The 27,943-nt window shown below is 58.9% G+C and overlaps 1 protein-coding gene across 4 annotated transcripts; it reads right to left on the reverse strand.

Annotated features, from left to right (window-relative positions):
* Positions 1-6: 6 nt before the first annotated feature.
* On the reverse strand, positions 7-27,916 carry Sh3bp2 (SH3 domain binding protein 2). 4 transcript variants are annotated; one of them, XM_013154500.2, is made up of 13 exons: positions 27,823-27,916; positions 7,782-7,921; positions 6,859-6,961; positions 6,030-6,147; positions 5,735-5,805; positions 4,879-4,967; positions 4,565-4,633; positions 3,067-3,721; positions 2,007-2,115; positions 1,849-1,904; positions 1,537-1,618; positions 947-1,006; positions 7-550 (listed from the first exon to the last, which is right to left on the reverse strand). In XM_013154500.2, the coding sequence occupies exons 2-13, from the start codon at positions 7,915-7,917 to the stop codon at positions 413-415; spliced, it is 1,686 nt and encodes a 561-aa protein (XP_013009954.1). In that variant the 5' UTR covers positions 7,918-7,921; positions 27,823-27,916; the 3' UTR covers positions 7-412. The 4 variants fall into 4 exon arrangements, with proteins under 4 accessions (XP_013009954.1, XP_003471666.1, XP_003471667.1 ...); XM_003471618.5 differs by lacking the exon at positions 27,823-27,916 and adding an exon at positions 15,305-15,526; XM_003471619.5 differs by lacking the exon at positions 27,823-27,916 and adding an exon at positions 9,026-9,211.
* Positions 27,917-27,943: the final 27 nt, after the last annotated feature.

Consider the following 27,943-nt stretch of genomic DNA (forward strand, 5'->3'; position numbering starts at 1 on the left):
CATGAGGCAAAGGTCACCTTGGATTTATTGGGAGCATGGATCCCACCTAGAGTATGGGTCTCGTGTCCTGGGATCCTAGGGCCTGTCCAGCCCTGCCGACTGCCTTAGCCCTGTCTGGCTCCCAGGATGCTGCAGCACAGCACACATCCTGTCCTGAAGGTGAAGTCAGGCTCTGTCCTGGAGCCCCAAGTGCAACAGCAGGGACCAGCTGCAGCTAGAGAGCTGATCAGTCCTCCAGAGCTACAGCTGGGATCAGCTGGGAGCTGGCCTGCTGGGTGGCCCCTGGCCAAGATCCACAAGGTATCCACTGGGGGTCCACAGTCAAGCACAGCCCCCCGTGCCTCCTCCCACACAGGCTGCCTCGGTTGACACGGCTAGGTCTGTAGTCCGGTGGCTGCTTCGCACTATGGCGTCATCTGGGCCCAGGGTAGCCGTATGGGTGCCGAAGCAGCAGGCTCTGGTGGCTGGGCAGCACGTGCGTGTGGTAGTGCTCCACCATGCTGCCCACACTGGTGAACAGGACTTCACCTTCCAGATAGAACTTAGAGTCCTGCAGGGACAGGAGGAGCAGGGTCAGCAGGCCCCAGATGGCTGCACCCCAGTCCAATTTCCCACCCTGAGCCCCATATGTAAAATGGAGCAGTCAGCAATCATGGTAACAAAATGTAGCCTGTGCTTGCCTGCCCTATGTCCTTGAGCCACTCCCCACCACCCCACAACCAGCATGGACCTCATGCCAGGGGCTGTGTTCAGGTGTAAATAAAGCCAGGGTGCCAATCTTATCACCACCCCTGCTGGGGAGCCCTAGGCACAGGAGAGAGACAGGGAAGGGTCAGATCTGGGCCATGTCAGTCTCATCCCCCACCCAGGGACAATACCCTGCCCCTTCCTGAGCCCCTTGTCCCACGTCCTAGGTCCCCCCACCCAGCAGAGCCTGGTCCCCTACCTTTTCAAAGATGCGGTAGTTCCGCACTTTGTTGGAGGACCTGTCCCACACAACCAGCACCTACAGGGAGAGAAGCGTGAAGCAGACAGCTGGGCTGAGAGGCCACAGGGCCAACCTCAGGAGTCCAAGGGCATGGGGGCACCAGGCTGGGCTGGGGGGTCTTAGGCAGAGTGAGGGGGGTGCAGACCCTGCTAGCAAGTGTTGCCACGGGAGAGCTCTGACAGGACCTGAGCGGCAGATTCCATGGCCACCTCTGACACTAAGAAGGCCTGGCTTCCTTGAGGTCACACCTGGAGGGACCTGGGCAGTGCTGGCCAACCTCCTGCCACTCCCTTCCCTGTCTCAGAGTGTACCAGCCCCACTCCAGAGTTCTGGCACCCAGCCCTCCGTTTCTGTTCCCCACTGAGAGCCTCTCAGTGTTCAGGTGGCTTCTTATTCATAAGAGGAGAGAGGGGGACTGCCAAGGGGCGTGGCTGAAGCTCACAAGGGCTAAGGTGCAGAGGAAGCCACCACGAGGAGTAGGGAGCCACAGACTGTGGCCCTGCCTGTTCCAGCCCTCAGCTGTGTGCGCACGGCTAGCACGCTCCTACCTTGCCCAACTTGGTGGAAGAGTTCCGGATGCAGTACAGCCCATCCTGGGGCTCCCCCTGAGGGGCGGCAGCTTTGAACAGCCTGAAACCGAGCAGCCGCGTGGATGTGAATGTCCTGGATGCTCCAGGCCTCCCGCCCCACCCCCTGGACCTTCTGCACTCCAGATGGAGTGGGAGGGTGGTCAGGCTGCCCAGCCTCATCAGGGGCCATGTGCCCAGGGCAGAGACCACTCACCACCAAGCTGGCGGCCAGAGAAGCAGGAACTCAGCCCCCCACCCCATCCCACGGGCACCAGAGGGCTTGGCACCCACCTCTCCACCTCACAGGATTCCGTGGTGTTGACGAAAACCGAGCTGGGCAGGGGCACCTGGAAGAGCACAGCAGCCATCGGTGCTGGTGACCACCTCCAATACCACCACCCCAGCGCTTGCCACCCCACTTGGGCCCAGGCCTCCTGGCTCAGCCTTGCCTTCTCATAGTCCTCGTCTGAGTCCTCCTTGCTGGAGTCGGCCTGTGAGGGTTGCCGGGCCTTTTCAAAGGAGAAGCTCCTGAAACTCTGCCCATCAGGGGGCGACCGCCTAGGAGGTGAAGGGAGGAAGGCAGTCCACGTTACCCTCAGACTGGACCAACCACCTCTGCTCCCTGCATACGTGGCTGCCACCAGCTGGGCGCCAAATCCAGGGCATCCTCAGGGCAACAGCGCTAAGCCCTGGTCCCTGACCAGGGGGAATCAACTGGCCAAGGCCCAGGAGCCCAAGGAGGAGGAGGCCTGGGCTGCCACAGATGCTGACAAGGGTCCCCCCAGAGGACAGCTGACACCTAGAGTCACGGAGAGCAGACCCGGGAGCTGTCACCCTTCTCAGTCAGGAGCTGGCCACGGATGAGGCTGCGCCTGCCGAGTGCCCTCAGCATCTGCGTGACCCAGGACTGGCAAAGTGACAGCAGGGCTGCCTTGTGAACAACAACATGGCGCACTGCTCCCAGCCCTTCCTGTCAGCAGTAGGGGCTCAGAGACTCTGATAGAGCCCTGGGACAGGTGACCAGGAGGAATGGAGGACACCCACCCTGGGGTTCCTGGCACCAGCTCCCAATAGAGCAGGAAGCCCTGACCAGGCCTGGGGCTCAGTCACGGCCTGGGCCACATTCCTGCCATTTACCCCAGGAGGAGCACAAAGGTGGCTTCAGCAGCCCAGACAGCAGCCCCCATTCAGGGCTGGGACGGCCTTTGAGTGCCAGGGCCTGCAGATGCAGCTCGGGCTGTCACCCCTCCCTCTTCCCGCCTTGTCCATCCTGGGTTCCAGGAGGCTGGCATCCCTAAGGCCACTCCTGAGGGGTCCAGGCCACCAGATGTGCCACAGGGCAACCCTTCAGCACCGCCATCCCCGAGGCAGGCCGGGGGTCACCAGGGAACCCTCCCACCTTTTTGAGGCTTGGATGCAAATATGGGCAGTAGGGTATCAGCCAGAAAGCAGGCCAGACCAGGAGGGTACCTGGGGTAGGGAGGTGGGCACCACTGTACCCACACTTACTGGAGGTGGGGTAGAGAAGGCTTCTCCTGCTGGGGCAGCACTGCAGGCCGAGAAGCAGTGTCAGGGCAGGGCAGCTTCAGCGCAGGAGGCCTGGGTGCCACAGGGGGCACGAAGAGTCCAGGCTTGGCCGCCTCCCGCTTGGGGGCCTCTTCTGCTATCTTCGGGAACTTGGGCTTATTGGCTGGCACAGGCGGGGGCTCGGATGTGGGAGGCCCCCGAGGGGACAGGTGTAAGGATTTGAGCTTGTCACAGTTCCTGGAGGTGGTAGAGGCTGTGCTGGCACAGCTGGAGGTAGTGCTGGCCCCCTGGCCAGGTGTCCATGGCTCAGGGCTGGGGCTGGTGCCCTCTCGGAAGCATGGGGGTTTCCACAGGCTGGGCCCAGCAGGCAGGCTGGTGAGTGGGGGGTCGCTCATCCTCCGGGAAGTGGTGGGTACCCTGAGGCCAGCCTCGGCCCACCTCAGGCCCAACAGGTCCCTCTTGGTGTCGTCAGTGGCTGCACTGGTGTCAGCGAGGCCACGCTTTGGGGGTGGGGGCGGCAGCAGTGGGCCTGGGCCCTTGGAGTTGAAGGAGTGAGCTCGGGGCAGGTCGGAGAAGGCGGGCTTCCGGGCCATGGGCACTGGAGGTGGCGGGTAGGCTGGCGGGTGAGTCAGGGAGTCTGCAGAGCATGGGCGGAGGGCAGCGTGACCACCTCTGCTGGGAACAGCAGGCCTCACCTGCTCCCCGCCAAGCCCAGTCTCCTGCCTGTTCCTCGGTCACAGGTCAGCCACTCAAGCTTCCTGAAACCCAGGTGCCAATATGCGCGGCCACTGTGCCCCGGGGTGGCTCAGCCGGATGAGAAGAGTGTTGCAGGCCAGGCAGCAGTGGGTGGGAGGGAAAGGATGGCCAGGGCTTGCTCATAATGGGCTGAAATTGCTGTGAGATGTCCAGGAGGCAAGCAAGGGCAGTGGGCAGAGGAGTTGGGGGCTGGAGGACCATGGGCCAGGCTCCAATGTGGAGCAAGTAGCAGAGGGGACAGGGAGGTCACCAGAGAGGAGGAGGGGCAGAGTCCAGGACAGAGATGTGCTTGGCACCACCTGGCACCACATGTTGACTGCGCATGGGGCAACAGGTGACAGGCTACCCGAAGCTGTATTCCCTCCTGCGTGGCAGCCACGGAGCAGCAGGTGCTCCTGACATCTGCTTTCTTTTTTCTTTTCAGTAGTACCAGAGATTGAACCCACAGTGCTCACATTGAGCCACATCCCCAGCCCTTTATATTTTTAATTTTGAGACAGAGTCTCAAAAATGCTGTCACCAAAAAAAAAAAAAAAAAAAAAATGCTGTCACCTAAACTGGACTTGGGATCCCCATGCCTCAGCCTCCTAGACTGCTAGGACCTCGGACGTGCACCACCACTCTTGGCTCTGAACCTCTTAATACTTGGGTCCCAGCAAGGAAACTGAACCCCCACCCAACCTCCCCTTTGAGAGACCTCCCCAGGTCCATCAGCTCCACCTACCATCCAGCTTCACAGGCTCAGGGGAGTCGGGCTCCAAGTAGGAGTCATCCTCGTCCTCATGCTCATAGTCTGGGGAGAGAAAGGAGGCTGACGCCCAAGGTGGCATGCAGGACAGGGTGGCAGCCGCCATGCCTCAGCACAGTGCTCTATGCACGAGGCAGGGCCAGGGGTACAGGTTGGGGAAAGGCCACTGGGCTCGAGCCCAGCAACCAGGCCATGGAAGCCAATGGGGAGGCCACTGTCCCTCTGCCAGAGGACAGCGTGGGCACAGCTCCACTGGGCAGGTGGGGCAGTGGGGCGGGTGCCGGCCTCACCTTCGTTGTCTGTGGGGTACGGGGAGAGGCTGATGTCCACAGGCCGCTCCACTGCACCATAGAAACTGTCTGCATCTGAGCCGGAGTCGCTGATGGGCAGAAAGTGACAAGGGCAGGTGGTGACACAGGGCCTCAGTGCTCGCACATGGGGACACACACGTGTACATGGCACATTTCCACAGACACATGGACACACACTTAAGGTACACACAGACAGGCACACAGACTCATGCACCCAAGCTCACTGGCAGACGCAGCACACAGGGACCTGGACGCATGTGGAGTCATAGGCTCTGGGGATCACATGCCAGGTGCCACTGCACCTGGCCAGAGGCTCAGCACTGGGCTCTTGTGTCCCCTGCCCCACAAAGACAGCTCAGTCAACTCTGGGCTGTCCCAGGCCACCAGCCTGGACTGAGGCTGACACTAACCCTCACCCATAACCCTAACTGGGCCTCAGTTTCCTGACTATGAAAATGTGGGACAGTTTACTGGTCCCCAACACTCCCAAAGCTCTGAGCCATCTCAGAGCAGAGGCTGCTGGGGACATGAGCTGCTGACAAAGTGAGGCTCACCAGCAGGGTGTCAGAAACAGTGACATCAACACATGGGCTTTCAGAGGACAGCACGGGGACAGAGCCAGGTGGGACAGCAGCCAGGAACAGATGCACACACACAGGCTTGCACACATGTGGGCTTGCACATGTGGTACACGCTGTTGCACACAAGGAATCTGCATGGCAACTCCGGAGAAGCCCTGGGAGGGGACACTGGGCCACACCCCCAGAGGTTGGAGATACACACATTGGGTGCAGGACCCCAGGGACTGCCACCAGCCTCTCACACCCCAGCCCACCTGGTGTCCAGAGGCAGCTCCCTCTTCTCGTGGAAGTGGCCGATCTCCCGGCGCAGCAAGGCCATCCAGCTCTGTGGTTCATCAGGGTGCGGGGGTACAGGTGGCATGAAGTGGGCACAGTGCCGCCAGAGCAGGACCTCCTTTGCCCTCCACCCTGCCCTGCCCAGTGCTCTGCAGTGATTATCAGGCTCGGGCTGAGCCTGCCAGGTCCAGCAAGGCCATGTGGCCCACCTCTCACCCACGGGGACTCTCCTTGGCAGCATCGGAGTGGACGCCCTGACCGGCTCTGGCTCACCTTGCGCTCATCCTCTGAGGAGGCAGAGAAAAACCATGTGCGGTGCTTCTTGCTGATGTGGATGATCTTGAAGGGGAAGACGTTGTTGGATGTTGTCTCCTCGGCTGCCCGCATCACCCTAAGGGCACAGGGTCACTCCTGGTCCCCACTTACAGGGAGAGCCTCATACCCATCCCTGGCAGAGCAAGGGGAGGTGGGCAATCGGGACCATCCCTGTCACTGCTTTTGCTGCTGGGCCAAGTTCAGGAGTGGCTGATACAGGCCAGGTACGAGAATGATTCCACAGGGCTGCAGATGGGGCCCTCAGGACCCTTCCCTGCCTTGGCCAGCACCCCAAGGTGGGACCCAAGGCCTGCACTGGGCTGGCTTCTTCCGTAAGGTGCCCCACCAAGGACAGCCAGCATGGAAGCCAGCGCCTCGAGTGGTAACCGCTGGAGGGAGCACTGGGCCTGCACTGATGCTCTGGCCTCTGGTCCTCATAGGTGGGAGGTGCTGGGCCCCTCCTGGGAGGTGGGAGGCACAGGGCCAAGCCTCACAATGCCAGCTGCCCCTTGCCCAGTAACTCTGGCCCTGGGCTGGCCTGTCCCTTGGTCCGGAAGCCCTTCAAGGCTGCTCTCAGGAGGGACCTGCAGCAGGGGAGACCTGGAGCTGGGGTGACCAGGCAGGGCCTGGGCTGAGGTCTGAGCTCCCTGGAGAGGCCATGGTGGGGAAGGAGCAGAGCAGGTGGGAGAGGTGAGGTCACCACAAAGGCCAAGCGAGGGGCACAGGGGACAGAGGCATCAGGACAGCTGAGACAACCCTCCTGGCTGCGCAGCCAGCAGCCACTCACCGGTTGTATCCGTTGAGGGAGAAGGCGCCCTGCGGGGACGCGGATGTGCTGCTCTTAAAGTAGTAGATGCAGCGCTTGTGGATGATGACGAAGCGCAGTGGCCCTGGGGACGGGGCAGAGGCAGGCTGGTTGGGGAGACCCACCCCGAGTCCCAAAGACAACAAGGCCAGGCCAGCTTTGGTCCTCCCAGGGTCCCAAAGGGGACACATTCACAGGCACGCTGATCACCCCAGGGCACCCCAAGGCAGGCCTAGTCACCCAGGGGAAGGGGTGCTCTCAGTGTTACCATGTGAAAGGGCTGAGCCAGGCCCGGCACTGGAGCTGAAGGGCCACTGGCCACTCCCCTGACCCAGGCTGGCAGAGCCAGGACAGTTGGCAAGGATGTCAACTCCAGGCCAGCGGTCACGCCAAGGATGCCCAGCCCTAGCAGCCCCCCGACAGTTCCCCATCTAATTGGTGCCCACGCAGACGCTGGCAGCTTGCACACCTCAGCCAGGCCTTGTAGGGCCAGGGAGTCTCAGGTAGCACACCTGTGGCTACCACTAGGGTGGACAAGGCTCTGGCGCTCTGTGTCTCAGGGCCTCCTGGGCCTGTGCCCTGCCCTCCCAAAGTGCTGTCCTCACATCCCGCTGGCCCCTGACTCGACACATGGCCTACCCATGAACTGAGTGACCAACTGCTCACTGGCCACAGTCAGGTAAGACAAGGACAGTCCCGGGTACCAGATCCTGTCCTATAGTCCAGGTACAGCACCCTGGCCCTGTCACAATCCTGGGTGCCAACCTCTAGAGAAGCAAGGGAATCTAAGGCCCACCATGGGAGAAAGCAGAGCTGTGTGCCTGCCTGGTGGGCCGCAGCACAGTGGGGACGTGGGTCAGGGTCCCTCCACCCACCCTTAGCTGTCCTCATACCCTAGGACTCACATTTGAGCAGCTGCAGCTGGGTACCCCCCTTCTTGTGCAGGTAGCCAGCCTTGGCCACACCCCCGGGCATGGTCAGCAGGTTCTGGGCACCGATGGCCTTCATGGGGACTGGCCAGTGCATTTCTTCAGCCGCCATGAAGCTGTAGTCAGAGAGGAAGGACGTGGCTCAGGCAGGGTGGGGACAGAGGGTGGCTCAGCCAGGGACACCTTGGGGCACTGCCATGCTCCAGCAGGGTCACAACAATGAGGGGAGGGGATGCCTTTCTGAAGAGACTCCATAGGGACAGGGCCACTGGTCTGGTGGTCAGAGCCTGGCTCCCTGGGACACCTGACCCTGAGTGCGGCAGCTGTGTCACTTTATTGTCACTGGTCCATTGAACACCTGGCCCCATGAGCATTGGGCTACAAATGAAACCCTGTGTGGAGTGAGTCAGGTCTTACGCTAAGGTCATTGTTCCAAACCCAACGCTCTGCAAGGCAGACTGGCCCAGGAAGGAAGCCAGGAGGGTTTCCCGGATTAGTGGGGTTGGGGTCACAAGCAAAAGTGGCCATTCCAGAGGTGCAGGGTCCTCCTACCCCACCTGACTGCCTGCATGCAGAGCTTCCTGAGTATGGGTACCCTCTGATATGAGGAGCCCCAACTTCCAGTCACATCTGGGGTCCTCTCTACTGTGCTGCGAGTCCTGACGCTGACCAGAGTGACCGGAGGAAGGCAGAGTAGTGGGGTGGACCCCCAGGTCCAGGATACCAGGGTTCCAGCCACTACAGCTCCAGTCCAGGGAAACACACCCTACAACACTCAGAGTGCACAAGGCAGGTCGACCCAAGGTCCAAGATTGTGCCAAGGTTGTCCTGCGCTGGGGCCCCTGCCGGCTTCCTCTGCACTAAGGCAAAGCCCTCTTTAGGCAGTGACTCAGGCAGGACAGGGTTTCCTACACCAGCCAAGGTTTGAGACAAAGGCGTGGCCACACCCCCGCGCCCTGCCCAGCCCACTGCGGGTCTGCACTGGCCACAAGTAGCTCTGCCAGGCCTAGAGCCCCCAGACCCAGGTCCACGCCCGCCTTTGTTCCCACAGCCGCACTTGGGGCCCGCGACTCGGGGTCTCCGGTGTGATCCTGCGGCTGGGAGCCAGCCCTGGCACCTTGGGGGTGTGGGGTCCGGGATCAGGTTTGGTGACACAGGCTGGGAATCCAGGGCCCAGAGCCAGGTCCTCATCCAGCGATCGAGACCAGGCTCACACTCACGGCATCCATGTGGCAGGCGCCGGCTTCCGGGAAGCAGCAGTGAGCACCCTTGTCCCCCGCGAGCAGCGACATGGTGCGGCGCCCAGACCCCCGATGGCCGCCTCGTTCCCCTCACGGCAGGCCCAGCTCCGCGGCCGAGACCCTGCGCCCGCCATGCCGCCGCCTCGGGTCCCCACCTTGGCTCCTCCCCTTGCGGGCAGGTGAGGGTCCCGCCCCCCCACGTCACTTGGCACCGCCCCTCCGCTTTGGTGCCCGCCCCCCTACCTTTGGGAGACAGCCCACATGTAGGAGTGCAGCTTCCGAGTCAAGGAGTCACCGATGCCCTAGGGGCACCCCGGCTGCACCCCAAAACCTGGGATCCTGCCGAGAAGCCGGGATGATCCCTCTCTGCTGCCCCACCCGCCCAGGCTAATTGCGCACCGCTGTGAACCCGCACAGCCCCAGGCTCGCACCACCCTGCCAGTGTCACCCCAGCCTCCCAAGCAATCAGGGTCCTCCGCAGGCCCTGAGCATCCCCAGGCTGGCTCTCAGCGCCGACTTCCTCCCTCTCCCGCTGGCAGGCAGGCTGCTCCCAGGGCGGGCCACAGTGGAGTGCGGTAGGAGCCCCACAGTGTCCTGCCCAGCTGCCCACCCCGGGGCCTCCCCTACCGCACCTGCCTGGTGTCTGCTGTCTCCCTATTCCCAGGCTCTGGCCCCACTGCATTGCCAGTGCACCCCCCAGGGTGCACTCCGGGCCCCCAGGCTGCCCCTCCGCAGCCCACCCAGTCCTCCTCACAGCTCTCAGCTCACAGCTCTCAGCTCCCACAAGAACCCGCCCTCAGGCCTCAACCCACTGTGCTCAGCGGCCTCATTGCAACGCTGGCCCCTCACAAACTCTTCCAGGGAGCAGCAGAGGGACTCCTGCCATGCAGTCCACATCACCCCATCCCAAACCAGGAAGGCAGGGCAAGGAGAACCGCAGAGCCATATCTCTTACGTCACAGCGACCATGCACACTCGGGTTTATAGCAGCACCGCCCGAACGACTAGATGATCGTGGACGAAGTCTGCGTCCCTCAGCAGACAGACACTGAAGGAAATGTGGTGCCCAGACACCATGGAGTATCACAGTGCCACCGAGGAGGAGAAACTCGAGTCCTTTGTGCGAAAATGGATGCAGTTGGAGAACAATGTTCAGTGAACAAATCACATGCAAGCACAAGTAGTGTATGGTTTCTCTTACATGAGAAACCTGGAAAAGCAGGAGGCAGGAAGTAGGGGAGAGATGGTCCTCAAATAGGAAGGGGTCGGGACAGCAGGAAGGGTGAGGGAGGGGATGGAAAGCATCGGTAAAAACACACAAACCGTGGTGGGGAGGAGTCTGGCCGTGCCTTGCTAGGCCTCGAGGCTGAGGCCTGCTCCACCTGAGAGCTTTCACACCTGCTGAAAATGCAGGTCACAGTTAACAAGGCCCAGGGACCACGCCCCGCTGCCACTCATCACTTCTCAGCCCTGCCCACAGGCAGCCACCACTCCCTGCCCCTCCTGGCCTCACCCCGGCATAGCCACAACTCCTCTCCACTGAGCTCTCCCCTCCCTTGCACTTTTGCCGTCACTGCATCCCCTTTATGACCCTACACAGACCCCGCGGCCTGTAAGGGTGCCCAGTCTGGTATCAGGGCAGGCGGTCCAGGTCAGGTCTGTTCTGAAATATACCGGTCCTGTTGAGCATGTACCTTAGTTTTTCCTAACATTATGCACACATACACATATTCCCCGACAGCAGTAATTGAAAAGCAAATTTTTAAAAAATCTTTTGTGGATTAGACACAAATTTAACCCAAGTCCAGCCCTGAATCCAGCAATACAGAGAAAGGATTCTCCATGTCTTTAATCCTGCTAGGATTAATCCCAGCCACTCAAGGTCAGTTTAATATTCAAATGCAAAGTTGCAGTATTTTTATACAATTTTTATATACTCAGCTATTAAGAATGATCACATTGAGATATTTGTAAATAAATGGACGTAGCTTGAGGCCATACTCATAAGCAAAATAAATCAAACTCACATGTATAAATACCAAATAGTTTCCCTAGTGTAAGAAATGGTAAGAATACATGAAAGTATGTGATAATCACGATTTCCCATTAAATTGCTCTGAAGCCTTATAATGTTTTCATTCATTAAGTGGAATGGTTTTATTCTGGGTTGTTTGATTTTATTGTCTGCAATGATATGAATAGCTATTTTGGTTTTTTTGTTTGTTTGGTCTTTTTCCTTTTTATTGATACCGGGGATCAAACTCACGACTGCTTGCTTTCAAGGCAAGCGCTTATGCTGCTGAGCTAAATCCCCAACCCCGAATAGCTATTTTGAAGAAAACAAGACATTATAATAGCTAGTGCTGATTTAATATCATCTTGTATTGAAGTCCCACTAAGCTTTTGTTTTTCTGTCTCCATCGGTTTTATCATGTTGTATTTTAATGGATTTTATTATATGTGATGGTATAAGCAAAATTTTTTATAGACAAGGAGATAATAACCATTGTTCGTTCTCAGTTAGTTGGTTCTAAATACCCTGTAATACTTTCATTCTCTTGAAAGGTTTTATACTGTCTTGTTATGTTTGATACTAGAGTATATGAAGGTATACTCAAATATTTCAAGGAAAGAGACACTATGGGAGCTACTGTTATGTCAGACTGTCTTGTGGTGAAACACTATGTGGCTTAAGTTGTTCTGTTCTGACCTGTGTTGTTATATCCTCTTTTATCTTAATCTTTTTTTTTTAATTAAAAAAAAGATGAAAATATCCTTTTCCTTCATAGGTTATGAAGCCCTTTAATTTCATGAAAGCTCTAGGAGATTCTCTGCGAAGTGATGTGCTAATAGGTGGTGTATTTTTTCAGTCAAGATGAAATGATTCAGGGTTGGGGATTTAGCTCAGTGGCATAAGTGTCTACCTTGCAAGCAGGCAGTCATGAGTTCGATCCCCGATACCGATAAAAAGGAAAAAGACAAAAAAAAAAAAGATGAAATGATTCTTATTTAAAAAAAGATTCTTATCTTTATTAAATTGCATTTAATAAGCAAAAAAAATTTAAATGCAAGTAACATCAGCCACCACACTGATAAAACAACAAAAACCACACGAACCTCCCAAGAGGTGCAGAGAAAGCATTTGACCAAATCCCATGATCTTTCATAACAGCAGCACGCCACCCTCTGGAAGAGAACTTGTCCACCCATGAGGGCGCCTGTGACCCAGCTCAGGGCAGGACAGGACACTTTGTCCCACATGGTGCCAGGCAAGGACACCTGTGCCCACTCAGCCCCGCACCGTGGAACTGGCCACATAATCAGGCAGTTAGTAGAAAGTATCAAGACTGGAAAGGATGGAATAAGGAGAGAAAGAATTCATAGTTCTGTTTTTTGTTTTTGTTTGCAGAATTGGGGACTGAACCCAGGGCCTCTGCCCTGAGCTATGGCTACAGACCTTTTTTATTTTGTATTTTGAGATGGAGTCTCACTAAGTCAGTTGCCCAGGTTGGATTTGAACTTGCAATCACCCTGCCTCAGCCTTCCAGAGTGCTGGCATTTTAAGGTGCGCACTTGCACCTCTACATTTTCTGTAGAGAAAATGCCACAGAATCCACTAAAAAAATTATTAGAACTAATGAATGCGTTGTGCAAGGAAGAGGCTATGAGATCAGCACAGAAAGATCAACTGTGTTTGTGGACAGGAAATAGTCATCAGTTCAGGCAGCCCCACTCCCAGGTAGTCCCAGTGCTCCAGAGTCCTGTGTCCCCACAGAGAATGCAACCGTCCTTTCTCTGTTGGCCCTGAGGGGCAGGGTGAGGGACAGAATCTCCTCCTCTGGAAATGTTCCTCTTACAGTTTGGAGTCACAGCTGTGTCCAGGGGAAAGGCCTGCCTTGGTGTCCCACAGCCGTGGATGAGCCAGAGGGGGGCCTGCCCAGAGCCCAGGGCCAGGCCAGGCTGCAGTGGAAAGGGGAAATGGACAGAGGGGAGGGCAGCCCCAGCCACAGTGACCTCACAACTTGGGGACTTGTGCCCAGCTCACAGATGCCAGCTGCGCTGGTGCGACTGGGAAGGCTGTGGGAGCCTCAGGGTGCTGCCTGCCAGCTGCCCTGCGGTCTCCCGGTGGGGCCAGGGAGCCTCTGCCCAGGGACCTGGTGGTTTAGTACTACTCTTTAATCCTGGGTGCCCCTTCAGACCTTCCCGCCAGCTTGGGCTGACACTCATCCACTGTGGTGGGGATCAGCAGGGAGAGTGGTGGGGACCCAAGTCCTGCCTCCTATGGTGTAGACAGGGTGCCACGGAGTCCCCTGCTGAAGTCCAGACACCCCACAACACCGTGCCTCGTGGGAAGGGGCCAAGCAACCCAGCAGCCAGCAGCAGAACTGGGACTCACTTCCCAACTTGCTGTGTAGTGCACCCTTTTCCCTGTAGCTGGGGCAGCGGCCCAGGCAGGGCCAGTGTTCGGGTAGCTGGGGCTGGGGTGGCCACAGGGTCCTGAGAGCTATTCCAAGATGCAAGTGATCTGTGTGCACGTGTATGGATGTGCGCAGGAGCCTCTGTGTCCCTGTATGTGTGTACGCGCATGCATGCACCAGGGCAGGCAGCATGCTTTGGGTACCTATATTTACTCCCACCCCTCTCCCTACTATTTCTGAGTCCATGCTGTTGGCTCAGGTGACCCTGAGCAGAGCAGCAAGAGGAAATAGCTCTGTCCCTAGACAGCCTCACTGGCCCCACTAACTGCAGGCTGTGTGGCTTTCGCCACCTGGGCCCCTGAGCCAGGAAGGGACGGTGGTCCGCACCACAAGGCACACCCTCAACACCCACACGAGAGCAAGTGACTTGCATGCAGTGGCGTGTGCATGTGTGTGAAGGGGCAGGCAGGCTCTGCAGCCCAAGATACCTGCAGATGTGGCCCAGCTGTGATGGGGAGCAGCTCCTCGGGTGACCAGTGTCAGGGACTTGGGTTGGTATGCAGCACAGGCCAAGGTTAAGCTTGAGGTTCTGGCCCCCAGGGAGAGGTCATCCACATTCAGACACCCTGTCTCATCCATGCCCCACACATTCATACGTCCACACGTGGGCACTTGTGTACACGCTCTACTCACCTACTTACATATGCCTTCATTTGTGCACACTCATGCCCATGTACACAAATGCACACAGGCACATGAGTGCACACACTCATCTACATACTTGCACACTCACATGTACTGCCTGAGCCCCATGGGTGAGCAGACTATACATGTGGTCCCCAGCATCTCCCTCTGGACCTCAGGCCCGGCGTGGTGTCTGGGCTTCACCTACACTTCACACTAGGACCCTGGGCTGGTGGGCTCGGGGCCTGTCACCCTGGTGCTCTCCCCAGCTTGGCTCTGAGCCCCTCAGGACCCCTAGCGCCTCAGACCACCAGTCGTCCCCACACCACTGCTGAGGTCCCTGAGAACCAGAGCAACCGGGCAGCCCCCAAGCCAGATGTCTAGTAGCTGGTGACGAACCTGCCACCCTGCCCCTGCACCACTCACCACTTCCCCTCCTGGCACACAGTGGCGGTGTGCTTGGGGACTTGCAGATAAGGTGTTCCCCAAATGGCCTCACAGCCCTTTCCTTTTGTTCCCGCCCCCTCCTTCCTCTTCCCAGAAATGCTCTCTGTGAAAGAATCAAAACCAAAGTCTCCTAGAAAGTCCCAGTGACACTGGATGTGGTGGTGCATATCCCTTATCCCAGCACTCTGGGAAGGAAGAGTCTCAAATTTAAACCCATCATAGGAAACTTCATGACTTGACAAGACCTTGTCTCAAAATCAAAACGGCTGGAGATGCAGCTCAGCGCAAATAACTCAACACAGAAAAATAAAACATAAAAAAAGCACAAACCAGGAGAGGGGTCCCCTTGGGGCCAGGAGAAGGTGTCCAGCCTGCCTTTCAGGAGGACAGCCCCTACTGGCAGGTCCCCGAGCTCAGCACTTCTGCCTGGGGAGCAGAGACTTCACCCAGCTCCCTCCCAACACACCCTGGAACTCATGCAACAAATACACACAGAGCCCAGACCCCAAGGCCACCAGGCAGGACATGAGAGAGGCAGCTCAGTGACCTGGGTGCCTCCTACACTGCAGGCCCTCTATGGGCATCCCTGTGGACTCTCAAGCCCTGCAGAAGCCACAGCCTGCCACTTCTCCTGGACCTGGGCCTGGTTCCCAGGAGCCCTGTCACCACTACCCCGTCTAGTGGTCTTGCAGGTGCCCCACCCACTGACCTGATGGTGCTGACCCAGCACATGGCTCTCTGGCTCGAAAGCCTACGGGGGGCTGAAGTCCTGGGACCCAGGGAGGCCATGTGGCTCAGGAGCCATGGCGACGGCTCACAGCAGGCATCCCCCAGGCAAGGAGGTCAGGCCCAGCCAGCTCCCATGCGGCGTGCCACACTCAGTATTGCTGCATCTGTAGCCTGTGGCCACCAGGACTTCCTCCCCGACAGGACTTCCTGTTAGTGCAGCCTGAGGAGCAGCACTTCCTCCCTTCCACCCTAGAGTTCCCGGAAGCCAGCTGGGGCCAAGGGCTGCCCCTCTCAGGCTGCTCAGCCTACAGGCTGTGGGCCTACCCCCCTGCTGCTGACCCCCACAGCTCTGGCTGGAGGCTCTGAGGCCAGCTACTGCCCACTCCTAGGAAGCTCCTTGCTGGGGCACTGGTCACTTTTCCCTCAGGGCCGAGCACGTGGGGCTTAGCACAGAACTACTGCTGACACCATATAGGAAGTCACTATTTCCCCTGGGGATGTGGCTGCCAGCTCTGCCCTCTGAACTACACAGAGAGCCAAGCCTCTTGCACTGGGGACCTGTGGCTCCTATGGTGGCCACCTGGGTGCCCTGTGACCCCAAGAGACAGCGGAGCCAGGCAAGAACGTGGGTGCACTGCCACACCCCGCAGCCCTCTGTGTCCCCACCCCTTGCCAGCCCCGTGACCACCTGGCTTGCTGGAAAGTGTGTTGTGGCCTCGTTGGCAAAGCATCACCTCAGGCCCTTGCTCTGGGGCCCCCTGCAGAACTCGGCCTTTATGGGCTGCTGTGTCCCTCAAGCCTAGCTTCCTTCCCCAGTTAGGCCCCATCAGGAAGCTGGGGGGACAGGGACGGCATCATACAGCGCTGGTGTCCCCACCCCGCCCTCCATCCCAATATGGATGGTACCCAGGCAGGAGGCAGCTGCAAAAAGGAGAGCTTGAGAGTGGTGGAGGCCACAGACCACAGGCTCTGGGAACTGCAGGGTCTTCCTGGTACACCAGATTCCCTGGCTACCTGGTGTCAGCTCCACCTCTGCCTGTGGGCCCTATCCTGATGGCCCTGCAGGCCACCCCCACAGATGGCTCTTGGGGTACCCAACCACAGGCCTGGCTGTTAGGGCTTGGGACAAAGGTAACTCCCATGCTGTGTTCCTGTCCCCAGCGTCCTGCTGCCAAGCATCCTGTTTAGGCTGCAGACCCCACTGCTTCCTAGAGGCCTGGAAGCCTGAGCTGGGTACGTGGGGTGTCCTTGGGGTGGGCACTGGCCCTGTACTTCCCAGCCTGTGCCAGTCTCAATGTTCTGGGATGGTCAGTGGCAGCCATGCCTTCAGGAAAAAGCTGGGCACAGCAGGCAGGCAGACAGACAGGTGGCACCAAGGGGAACTCATCTGGGGCCTCTTCCCATTCCCCTCCCTAACAAGGTTAAGAGCATGAGTGGAGGCCCTGATGGCAGAGCACAGACAGTTGGGACAGGGACTGCGGGCTCTGGCAAGGGTGCCAAGCCCCATGAGTGCTGGACTACAGAGGGGTCCAGAGTGGGCAGATGGGGAACAGTTCACTAAACAAAGATGGGGCAGTCATCATGGAGATGGCCTGGGGTGAGCTGCGGGAGGCAGCCAGGGCCTGGGAGCCTGGGGCAGGGACCCCAGAACTGGAGTCCATCAGGTAGCCAGGCTCAGGTAGTGCCCCCTCACCGCACGTGGCAGTATGGACGAAGCTGAGGGCCAGGCAGGAGTTAGACCAGCCTGCTCATTCCTCCAGGGTCCATATGCATGAACCAGCATAAGTGCAGCCAGCAGGGTAGGTCCTACCCCGGGGCAGCCTGGGACACTGCAGGAGTCACAACCCAGAGGAGAACAACGACTGCACCAGGTCCCCAGGCTGGACTTCCCTGACCACAGCTTTTGGGGGTCTGGGGCTACTGTGTAACCCTCTGCAGGCCCCTTGGCTCTAAGCCTCAGTTTCTCTCCTGTGCCCTGGCGCCCCTCCACCAAATGACACTGCCATTCCTGTTCTTGAACAGAGAAGACATTCAGGACATCCCCATGATGGTGACTCTGTGACCTTCATGCTGCTCTGGTAACCATGACAATGACTCCTCCACCAACATCCCAGCAAGGAGATGTATGTGGCTGGTTGCAGCTGAGGTCACCAGCATCAGGCAGGCTGTGTCCTCTTCGTTCCTCCCCTGCCTGGGCTGGTGCCTCAGGCTGCCAGGCTCAGCTGCCAGACCCATGCTCCACCAAGCTCAGGGACAGGGCACCAGGCTGGGAAGAGGAGAGAGAGCTTTCTCAGTAGGCTCGAGCCCCAGCCTTCCCGATGCATGGCACACCCAGCACAGAGGCACTGTCTGCAGGCCCTGCCCTGGCACCGAAGGCCTCAGCACAGCCTTGTCCCCACTCACAGCTGCAGAGGCTGGTCCAGCTGAGCTTTGCACTCTACCCACAGGAGATGGAGGTTCAAAGAGGAAGGTGCTCCCTTGCCCACAGTCAGGAAAGGGTGGCCTGGGACTGGAGTTGATTTCCCGGGTCAGCCTGACACTGCTGGCTACCTGCAGGAGCACCTGGGGCACTAGCTATACAGGTTGGGGATCTCCCAGGCTCAGGAGGGCTCTGAGCCAGAGGATGCTGAGGGCACCCATTAGGAAAACCTCAAGCTCTCAGAACAGACAGTTGCAATGGCTCTGTTCAGAGGGCTCACGTCTGCCCTGAAGCCGGCCTGATCAGCACCCCACACTGTGTGTTGAAAAAGGGCTTGAAGGGCCTGGAAACTTGGGCCTGGGCAGCAGGCAGGTAGGCTTAGGGGGCAGGGAGGCCACTGGATCCAGTAGAATGAAGAGCAGACCCCTGAAAGACATGTTCATGTCCAGGGCTATGAACATGACCTGTGGATGTAGTCTATGATGGCTGTCATCCTGGACTCACCTGATGGGCCCTAAAGGTACTGACAGAAGGGTGTGGGGGTGTGGTGGCACCAGACATAATTTTATAACTCTGGAAGGCCAAGACAGGAGGATTGCAAGTTCCAGCCTGGACTGGACAATTTACTGAGACCCTGCCTCAAAATAAAAAATAAAAAGTGCAAAGGGCCTGGGTTTAGTCCTTCATATGACAGAGAAGCCAGAAGAGAACACTGCATGCCTGGGAAAGGCCACCAAAATACTGAATGATATCCCAGTGATGTGGCCTTAAGCCAAGGAAGCTACAGGTGGCTATCACCACCCCCTGCCCTAGACTAACAAGGAAGGGCCCTCCACAGAGCCCCGGAGTGCAGGCCTCCTGCTGACACCTTGGCTCTACACTTGTGGCATCCAGGACAAGAGAATGTAGACCATAGCTGTTTAAAACCCACGTGCCCAACTTGGTTGGGGCAGCCTAGGAAGCAAATCCACACAGGGACTCTCAGTCCTTTCCTGAGGACACGTGGCCCGCTCATGCTTGTTGGAGGCGATCATGGGAGACAGCTCTGGGATGCGCAGCTGGACAGGCCCCTTCCTCCCTGTGCTGGCTACCTGGGTGTGCATAGCCTGCAGAGGCCAGGCTCACTACCTCCTGTTCCCACTACCCAGAGTCACTAGCCTGGCCCAGCCCAGCACGGCACAGCACACCTGCCCCACCCACCTGCAGAGCTCTTGCTCACTACTGGCCTGGGCCTGCAGGACCAGTGCTTCCCATTCAATCACTTCCACTGGAAACAGCCTGGTGAGTTCCTGTTCCCAGTCTCCACCCTCATCCCCCCAGGCCTTGACCACCTCATTCCCCATGGGTTCCACCCACCTCTGCATCTGGGAACCTCCCAGACCTCCATCAGCCTCTCTAAAATCTCCATGCCCATGCCACAGCCCTGCCCCCTAGTGTCACCATATGTTTCTCCAGCCCTCCTCCATGAGCCTAGGGCCCACTGAATCCCCAGGGTCCCAGACAGGGACAGATGATCAGATGGAAAATGGGCTCAGTCCACACAGGAGGCCATACCCCCTGGGTGGGTGGCAGGAGCGAGTCCACCCCTTGAAGCTTAGAACTCTGAACATGTGACTCAGAGCTCATCAGATATGCAAGGAGGGAGCCAAAGGACTGAAGTCCAGCAGACTGCAGCTGCTTCCTGTCCAGGACTGCTGCAGGGCAAAGAGGCCTCCAGATGGCACTGACCAGTGGGCTGGGCTACACACTGCAAAGCAGAGAAAGGCTGACGTGGAGGCCGTGGCCAGCGCCCTAGAAGACACAATGCTGGGGCTGGGGGTTTAGCTCAGCGGCATAAGCACCTGCCTTGCAAGCAGGCGGTCGTGAGTTCGATCCCCGGTACCGATAAAAATGAAAAAGACAAAAAAAAAAAAAAAAAAAAAAGAAGACACAATGCTAAGGGCTCAGAAGCCCCAGGGAGTTAGGCACCACTCACAGGAGGGCACAGGCTGTCCCTGTCACTCCTGTATCCAAGAGGCAAAGGACTCAAGAGCAGCGCAGGGAAGGCCACATGCAGACTGCCACCCAGGGCTCAGCTCTCACTAGGGCAGGGGTAGGTGTCTTGCTCCAAGAAACTCTGCCCCCAAAGTGGTCTCGTGGAGTCCTAAGGTCCCTGGATGCCCACCAGGCCTTCCTCTCCCAGAGGCCGAGCACCCACACTTATTGCAGATCTCCAGCTGGGTCAGAAGGGGCAGCATGTTGGCCAAAGGGACAGAGGAGGAATCTGCCTGGGGCTGGAGGGGCTGGGGACAGTGTGTGGGGTCTTCTGCCCCAAGCTCAGCCTCCAGGGTGTTCCAGGGTTCATGCTAGGGTTCATCACAAACACAGGAAGTTTTCACCTCAACCTCAGCACTCCCAGGGGCCTGATCCATCAACCCACCTGACACCCTGACACCCAGGCCCACCCCGTCACTGGGCCCCCCCCAAGATTGGTGCTCAACTCCACTGAGCCTACCAGTTCCACAACAGAAGGCTGCTCCATCTCGGACAGAGGCAGGTCTGGGTAGATCCCCTTCTAGTTTGGGGGGGCACTCCAGTCTCAGTTTCCTCTCTGAGGAGTGGGAACCTTAGGGAGGTGGGGGCAGGCTGACTCCAGGGACACCTGGTCACCAGGGTTCCACTGGCACCACTGCAATCACCCCCAAAGATGCCGTTGGGGTGTCCCTGCTCCAAGTACAGGATGGGTCCCCTCACCCTGTGCCAGCTCTTCTGGTCTCCATGCCTGTGCCCCTGCACTGCCCTCTGCCCAGCTGCACCTGCTCTTCTGCCCTTGGCCCCCACCCAGCCCACCCTGTGCCCTATCCACTCCTTCCCTCCCCAGCTTCAGGTCCCCGTCCCCTGCTCATCCCCAGCGCCTTCACGGTACCTGGTGTGATACGGGCACAGGCCCACCCTGCAGTGTGAGCAGACCGGGTCCACACACAGTAGTGGCCACCCACCTCCCACGACGCCCAGGCACCGCTCACCAGACAAGTGAAACCACGCATCCAGCCCCAAGCACCACACTACTTCATCCCCAGAGACCCCAGTTTGCAAGCAGAATGCCCACAGGGGCCTCTGTAGCCACAGCACTGTCTCAGCCTCCCCAGCTACTTCCACCAGCCTCGGTGTCCACATCCACAAGGCAAGGACAGGAACAGTGACTAACGACAGTACACCCTCACCCCAAGTCCCCACCTCCTCAGCCTCCAAGGCCCCCGAAATCTCTGGCACCTTTGTCAGGACCAAGAGGATGGGCAGCCTTCTCCCAAGCTGGCCCACACTGGGCAGGATGTCCTCAAGCTCATCAACCCTGTCCATCTCTCCCTTCTCAGCAGCCGAGGGGACAGAAGTTGCCACCCTTCTGAGGGACACTTCTCCTGCCCTGAGGCCCAAGGTGCCCATCACCTCCGCCTGCGGCTCCCCTGCTGCCGAGGAAGCAGCCACCTCTGACTCATGTCCTCGTGATGCCAGCGGCTCAGCCACATCTCCATGCCAGCCTGCATCCTGGGAGCAGCGAGCCCATGTGTGAATAGACGGAGGCTCTCAGGCAAAGGGAGGGTCTTGGAGAGAAGGCACAGTGCCGAGGTCTTGGGGCCAGTGCAAAGGCAGCGGGTGAGTGGTCAGAGCTGCCCATCTGGGCCACGTGTCTGCGGGCCTTGATTTCTGCCATATGCTCCTTTCCTCACAGCCTTCCTGTCTGTCTGTCACAGTGGCGTCTTGCGGGGCCACACGAAGCTGCACAGCTCATGGAGTCTGTGTGTGCGAAGCCTGACATCTCATGGCATCTCACCCAGATGGGCTCTGGGGTCACCTGGTTGTGGTGGCTCCCTGGGCCCCTTGCCTGCCCAGGAATCTCAGTCCCCTGCTGGCCTGGCAGTAGCTGCGTCCCTGTCCCTGGCACATGTCATTTCATTCTGACTTTTTCCTTCACCCCTTTCAGGCACAGAACACAGGGCCCACAAAGGTCAGGCAAGCGTTCTGCCACTGAGCTGCTGTCAGCCCTGTTTTGGAGATAGGATCTGAGCTGTCCAGGCTGACCTCCCAAGAAGCAGGGATGACAAGGATGTGCCACCATGCCTGGCTTTTTGTCACTTTTCCTTCCTCAGTGACTTTTTTTTAAAGATAGTATTTCACTAAGTTGGCCAAGTGCTCACACCATCCTCCTGTCTCAGCTTTAAGCAAAGCTGGGGCCACAGGCATGTGCCACTGAGCCTGGCTACTACTCAGTAATTTTAGGCTGCCTCAGGTTTTATGCGTTTTTGTGCGTTTTGCTTCCTTGCTGGTTCCCTCCTGAGGTCATCTACAGGCCACCACAGGGGCCAGAGGAAATGACCCAGCCCCTGTGCCAAGACCCTGTCCACCCTGGGGCTCGGTCTCTGGCTGGACAAAAGCAAAGAGAGGAGGGGAAGGGGAGGCACAGAAAGGGGGGCGGGGCAGGACGGAAGGAGGAGCAGCGGAACCCCGCTAGGGAACCGAGAGCAGCAGGCTCCTCCTCCAGTCCTGGGCAACCCAGTGACTCAGGCTGCTGCTGCAGGGACTGCCTGGATGCTCCCAGAAGCTTCACACCATCCCCCCACTGTTCAGAGACCCAGTGGGGACAAGGATTTGGGGCCCCTGGTTGGCAGTAGGAACAGGAGGGACAGGGCAGAAGAGCAACTCTCTCCCAGCTCCTGGGCTGCCCTCTGCAAGCCCCGGCCACCACTCGGCTCTGCCTTCTCCTACCCACACACCGCAGCACGGTTCAGACTCGGGGCTCCCCACCCTTCCCTGGTGTCCACCACTGCCATCCGCTGACCTGCTGTGCAGCCCCACTGCAGACTTGCCTGTCTGTGCTCCATTCAAGGCACCCCAAGTCCCCCTGATCCCTGAGGCCGGGCCAGTGACAGTGCCCTCCAGTCTACTGAAGGGGTCTCCTGCAACTGCTCACTCCCTTGGCTCAATGGGCTTGGCTGCCAGAGGACACTGGTACCTAGGCCTCAGATCCCCCAGGAGGTCTCCACCCTGCCAGCAGGCCATGTCATCTGACCCTCCATGTCCCATCCGCGCTGCCCACCTGTAACACACAGGGTGAGATGGCCTCAGGAGGTTAGCAGAGCTCAGAACCAGGCTCCTGGAGGGCACTGTGGACATCAGCCTCACTACATGAGGAAGCAGCATGGCTCCTCTGGTGGAGCTTTGGGGAAAGCCCCCCCCCCAATTTCTGGAGCATGCCACCAGTAGCTAGAAAACCCACCAAAGCAGCTGGGGCAGGCAGCAGAGGCAGTGATGGGGCTGGAGCAGGCAGACCCACCAGGCCAAGGTTGCCCCTACCTCACCAGTTCCCTCCTGCCCATCCTGAAGGCCCCTCTGCAGGCTCTGTCCTCCCCTGGTCATGGGTTCCTCTATAACCCTCCATGTGTGGCTTTTCCCCAGCCAGCTCTACTGCTGCAGGGGAGAGGTCAGGGGTAATCCACGGACCCATGTGAGCTCTGGAAACACCCCAGCTCCTGTGGCCCTTCTCCTGCTCCCTCCCTGGAAGACCCACAAAGGGCACCTGCCCTGGTCCCTCAGAACCCCCTCTGGCAGCCTGCCTCTGGGGACCAGGCCTGTGCCTGGAGTGGGCCAGACCTTGGCTTTGGGCAGAACCCCTTAGGGCAGGGCACAGAGGTCAGTGGGGCTGAGTGAGCCTTTCTCAACCATCTTGCTCTGCCACCTGGTGGCTTCCTGTCCCCAAGTAGGCACAGCCACCACCAGCCACAGCGCTTGACTGTCCTGGTGACATTCTCCAGCAGATGGGGAGGCTGCTGTCACAGTCTGTCAGAGCAGCCCAGAGCCCCTTAGCTGGATGCAAACAGACCTGGTCACACCAGCCACCTCAGAGCCTCTGCCCTTCTGGCTCTACTCTGGAGGAACCCTGACTCTCATGTGACAAGCAGCTGGTATAGACTGTGGACCCCAGCCCTGGGGTGCTGGGCACAGGTTGGCAGATAGGACTAGGTGGTTGGTGAGGTGCAGTCCTAACCCGAGATGGGTATACACTATGGAGGGCAGGAGTCCAGCTGCAGGCCGACCCTAGCCCTAGGTGCCACTAGCTCTGGTCAGCAAGGAGGCCACACAGTACACTCCCAGTGGTCCCTGCCACACCCCCACCTCTCACCCTCACATTCCCCATGTGGCTGGATTTCCTATCGCTGTCCTGACCAGAGAAGGTCACAGTGTGGCCTGGTGCAGCCTGGTGTGGCCTTCTGAGCCTGGCTTATCCGAGGGGACCACCTCTGTACTCCAAGAGGTTTCAAGCCATGGAAAATGATGGCCCCATGCCCAGGGGACCCATCCTTTGCCCTGCTGTGATCAACATACCCAACTGACTGCCAACCTGCCTGCCCAGCCCCCAGAGGGTCACCACTTACACTGGCTCCTCGGCATTTCCACTGTGCCGCTCCCAGCACCCTATCCCCACCCACGAGGGTTTGCCGGCCAGCTTTCCCAGTCCTTCCCCACCACTCGCCTTTTACTGGGACCTGTCTCAGGCACCAGCTTCTTGAGACTCCTTTGGGCCAACCCCAATCCTGGCCCTGACACACTTGCTGAAGGAGCAGGCTCAGCTCTGGGTGTGGTCTCATGGGTGCCTCCACATCTGGGAGCTGTTTCCCATCTGTGTGGCTGGCTGTGGACAGGTCTGGGTCTGCAGTGGACAGTTCTCACCCTCACCTGGCAGCCAGAGCCCACAGAGGAGGGTGAAGGAACCCTGGATAATAAGGCCAAGGCCAAAGCCACGCCAGCACAGTGCCCTACAGGTATCTGATGGGGAACTGCTAGGCAAGCTGCTGGCTACCAGGAGGTGACACGTTTGCCTCTGACATCAGAGGGGAATCAAACATCGGTGGGGTGGGCAGCAGCCAGCACCAAAAAGCCCAGCCCAGCACACCAGAACAGCAGGAAGTGCTGGCTTCCTGTATCCTCATCCCTCCAATGGGCACTTGCAGGCTCAGTGTTCGGCTACTGCAGGACCAGAGGGGTGGGCACTCAGGCCACCATGCCCACTGCCCATGGGTTAGGTTGGGAGCATGGAGGAAGCCTACAGTTCAGCTGGGGGCAGCAGCCTCCCGTAGGGTTCACCCAGCATAGCCAGACCCACACAGCCCTCTAGGCTCTCAGACCAGTCCTGACTTCAGCCTCTCCTTTGGCTGGGGGCAGCAAAGGGAGGGGCTGGGCCTCAGCGGATCCTTGCACCTAGCTCAGGACAATGGGCAGGGCCCCAAAGGCAGCCCAGAGTATGGGGCCACAGGCTGTCTAATGCTACGGAACAGTGTCATGAGATTACGACACCCTTCTGACCAGACAGGGGGAACTCCACAAAATGGAGCTGCCAGTCCACCCAGGATAAAGGGCAGGAACGCCCTGCCCAAGATGCAGATATGGCCCCTGGGAGGCAGATACAGCCCTCTCCCAGGATGCTCTCTGGTCTTGACAATCCCATGAGTTGGACCCGATCGAACCCCGTTGCACAAGAGAGGCACTGGGGCCCAAACACAGGCTGTTGCCCAGGCCTAGAACACAGCAGCCTCAGGAAGCTGACTCAGCCCTGCCATCAGGAGCACATCCCTCGCCTTGGCCAGCACCTCGCCAGCCTGGCAGGCCCGGGCCACTGCCTCCCTCCCTGGCTGTACCCACCCTTGTCCCACCCTGCAAAAGTGCAGCAGGCCTAGTAAACATCTGATTCAAGAGGAAGCATAAGGCACTGCTAGGAACTGGATTAGGCTGCAGGGAATTCAGGTGTGGATGACAGGAGGTGCTCACCGGCTTCTCCAGGCTACTGTCTCTGGTGGCCAAGCCCTACCTTCCCAGAGGGTAACTGACCAGGATCATCAGACAGAACAGGAGTAGCCGTGGCTGCCCACGTAAGACTTGGCCAGTGATCCAGCTGGGGCAGGGAGGTCCAGTGGGGCAGGGGACTGCTCCAGTGGCCTTGGAGCTAGGACCCCAGGAGTCTCAGCATGTGGGGAGGAGGAGGAAGGTGGGGGAGCCAACTGGGCACCCGGTGCCCCCGCTCACCCCAGGAGCACTGCCACCTCAAGCGCCATGCATCTCCTCTCCTCCCATCCAGCCATTCCTGAGCTGCTGTCTCTCTCATCCTATGCCCTGGGGCTTATGGGATTTGGGCGGACTGGCCCTGATCAGCCGGCTTTACGGAATGGAAAGTAAGGGTCAAGATGTGTCATCCCTGGGCCCTGGATGTGTTAGTCTCTGTACTTCCTGTCTGCCCTTGACACTGGTGGGACAGTCCCCAGGCCTGGATGCCCAGACAGGGCCACAGGGAAGCCAAAGGCTTTTGGGGAAGGGCCCCATCCTGGGAGGACTCCAGGTCCTCCTCTAAGACAGCCACAGGCCACTCTGATCACTTTGAGTATCACTCTGCCCCTCCTTCTCCTATCCACAAACCTCGATGCCTTGTCCAGGAAGCCCAGTACCAGCCAAGCCACAAGGAATTATCAGAGAGTCATTGGCTGGCCAGCCAGAGAGAGGCAGGCAGGGGTTGCTGTGGTCACTAACCTGTGGGGTCCCCACAATAGACCTTTGAGGACAGAATCTAGGAGGTACCAGAGTGTCCCCATCACTGGCCACTCCTGATGGGCTTGGACCTTTGCCTGTGGGACACAGGTGAGAACTGGGAGTTATGGCCTTTGCCCCAGGCCTCTGTAGGCTGGCCCTGCCCCTCCACATGGCCAAGCAGAGTTGGCTCCTGCAAAGCCCAGCCAGCACACAGCAGCCCTGAGGGCCACAAAAAGCTACCAGTAGCCCCAGGTCATTCAAAGCCACCTGGAGGAGGAAAGTGGTTTGCAGTTCACTTTGTACAGAGGAGAACCCCAGCCTGACCCCTACTCTTCCTGCCACCCCTCTGTTCCCAGGGGTGGCCATGTTGTCCTTCTGGGCCCCTGGGCCAGCCTGGATGGGCTCAGCTGGTATCATCTGCTGTCACAGTAATGGTGAGGAATGTGTATTTGTGCCCATAAGAGAGGTGGGGGTGCCATAGCTGACTCAGCACCCCACTTCCTCTGTCCACGTGAACAGAAAAAGCCAAGGCAGCCTGGAACCCTCCTCCTCCTTCTCACTCAGGCCCACGTCCTTGGGAGACCCCTCCTCATCCCTGTAGGTCAAGACCCAGAGCCCAGGGCCTTGTTAGCACCCCTCTTGCTAAATGGCCCTGGACAGGGCCATCAACCTGTCCACCTGGTCACCCCTTGCCAGGGTACATCCCAGATGGGATCCAGGGCCAGAAACAGTGAGGGGGTAGTGAAGGAAACCCCTCTGTCCCTGGCCCTGCTGGGTGTCAGCAAAGGTGGGGAGCCCAGCCTCTGCTTGGTCCTGTGGGCCAGTGCTGCTAGGACAGGGCTGTTGGCATGGAGCTGGGACCAAGCTGACCAGAACCCAGGTCCTGCTGGAGGTAATCCCTCAGGCTGAGAGAACAGCTACCTACTTCCTCACCATTACTGTGACAGCAGATGACACCAGCTGAGCCTATCCAGGCTGGCCTCGCTGAGCATGTTGCCCATCAGATAACCCAGTCTTCCCTCTAGAGCACTCTCTCCAGGACAGGGCCACTCCAGGAGGTGGTTGAGGGGTGAGCCAACTGAGGAGTGAGGAGTGTGGGGTTGTCAGGGTCCAGCAAAGTGGCCAAGGCTGCTCAGGCTCAGCCCCAGAGCAGCAGGAAGGCTGGGCTACAAGGCCAGGGACCCTCGTGATCCCCACCCCAACTCTCCTGGCCCCTCCACCTACTCTGAGACGCCTCAGACCCTCGGGCTATCTGTCATTCACTCACACTCCAGTGTGAGTCAGCACCAACAGGTGCGTCAGAAAGTTGGTACCACGGGAACGGCTGGGAGCAGCTTCCTGTCTGGACGCCGCTGGGTGGATCACGTCACGGGACGGCAGCGGTAGCTGCCCGACGGTCGGCGGGGCGAGGGACGAAGGACAAGGAACAGAGCCAGGTGCCCGGGACGTGGCCACTGCGCCACCTGCCCCCCAGCAGCCCAACGGCGGAGACTAGGAGACACGGAACGGCGGGCGCCGCACCTTACCTGCCACTCTGTGCTCGGGCCCGCGGGCCCGATCCCCGCCTCGGCTCCAACCTCTGCGGCCCAAGTCTTCTCCCGCCCGCAGCCAGCTCCGCCCCGCCCCGCCCCACTTTACAGCTGCTCG

The sequence above is a fragment of the Cavia porcellus genome, unplaced genomic scaffold (genome assembly GCF_034190915.1).
Source record: "Cavia porcellus strain 051 isolate PalLab524CR breed Dunkin Hartley unplaced genomic scaffold, mCavPor4.1 scaffold_18, whole genome shotgun sequence".
NCBI lineage: Eukaryota > Metazoa > Chordata > Mammalia > Rodentia > Caviidae > Cavia > Cavia porcellus.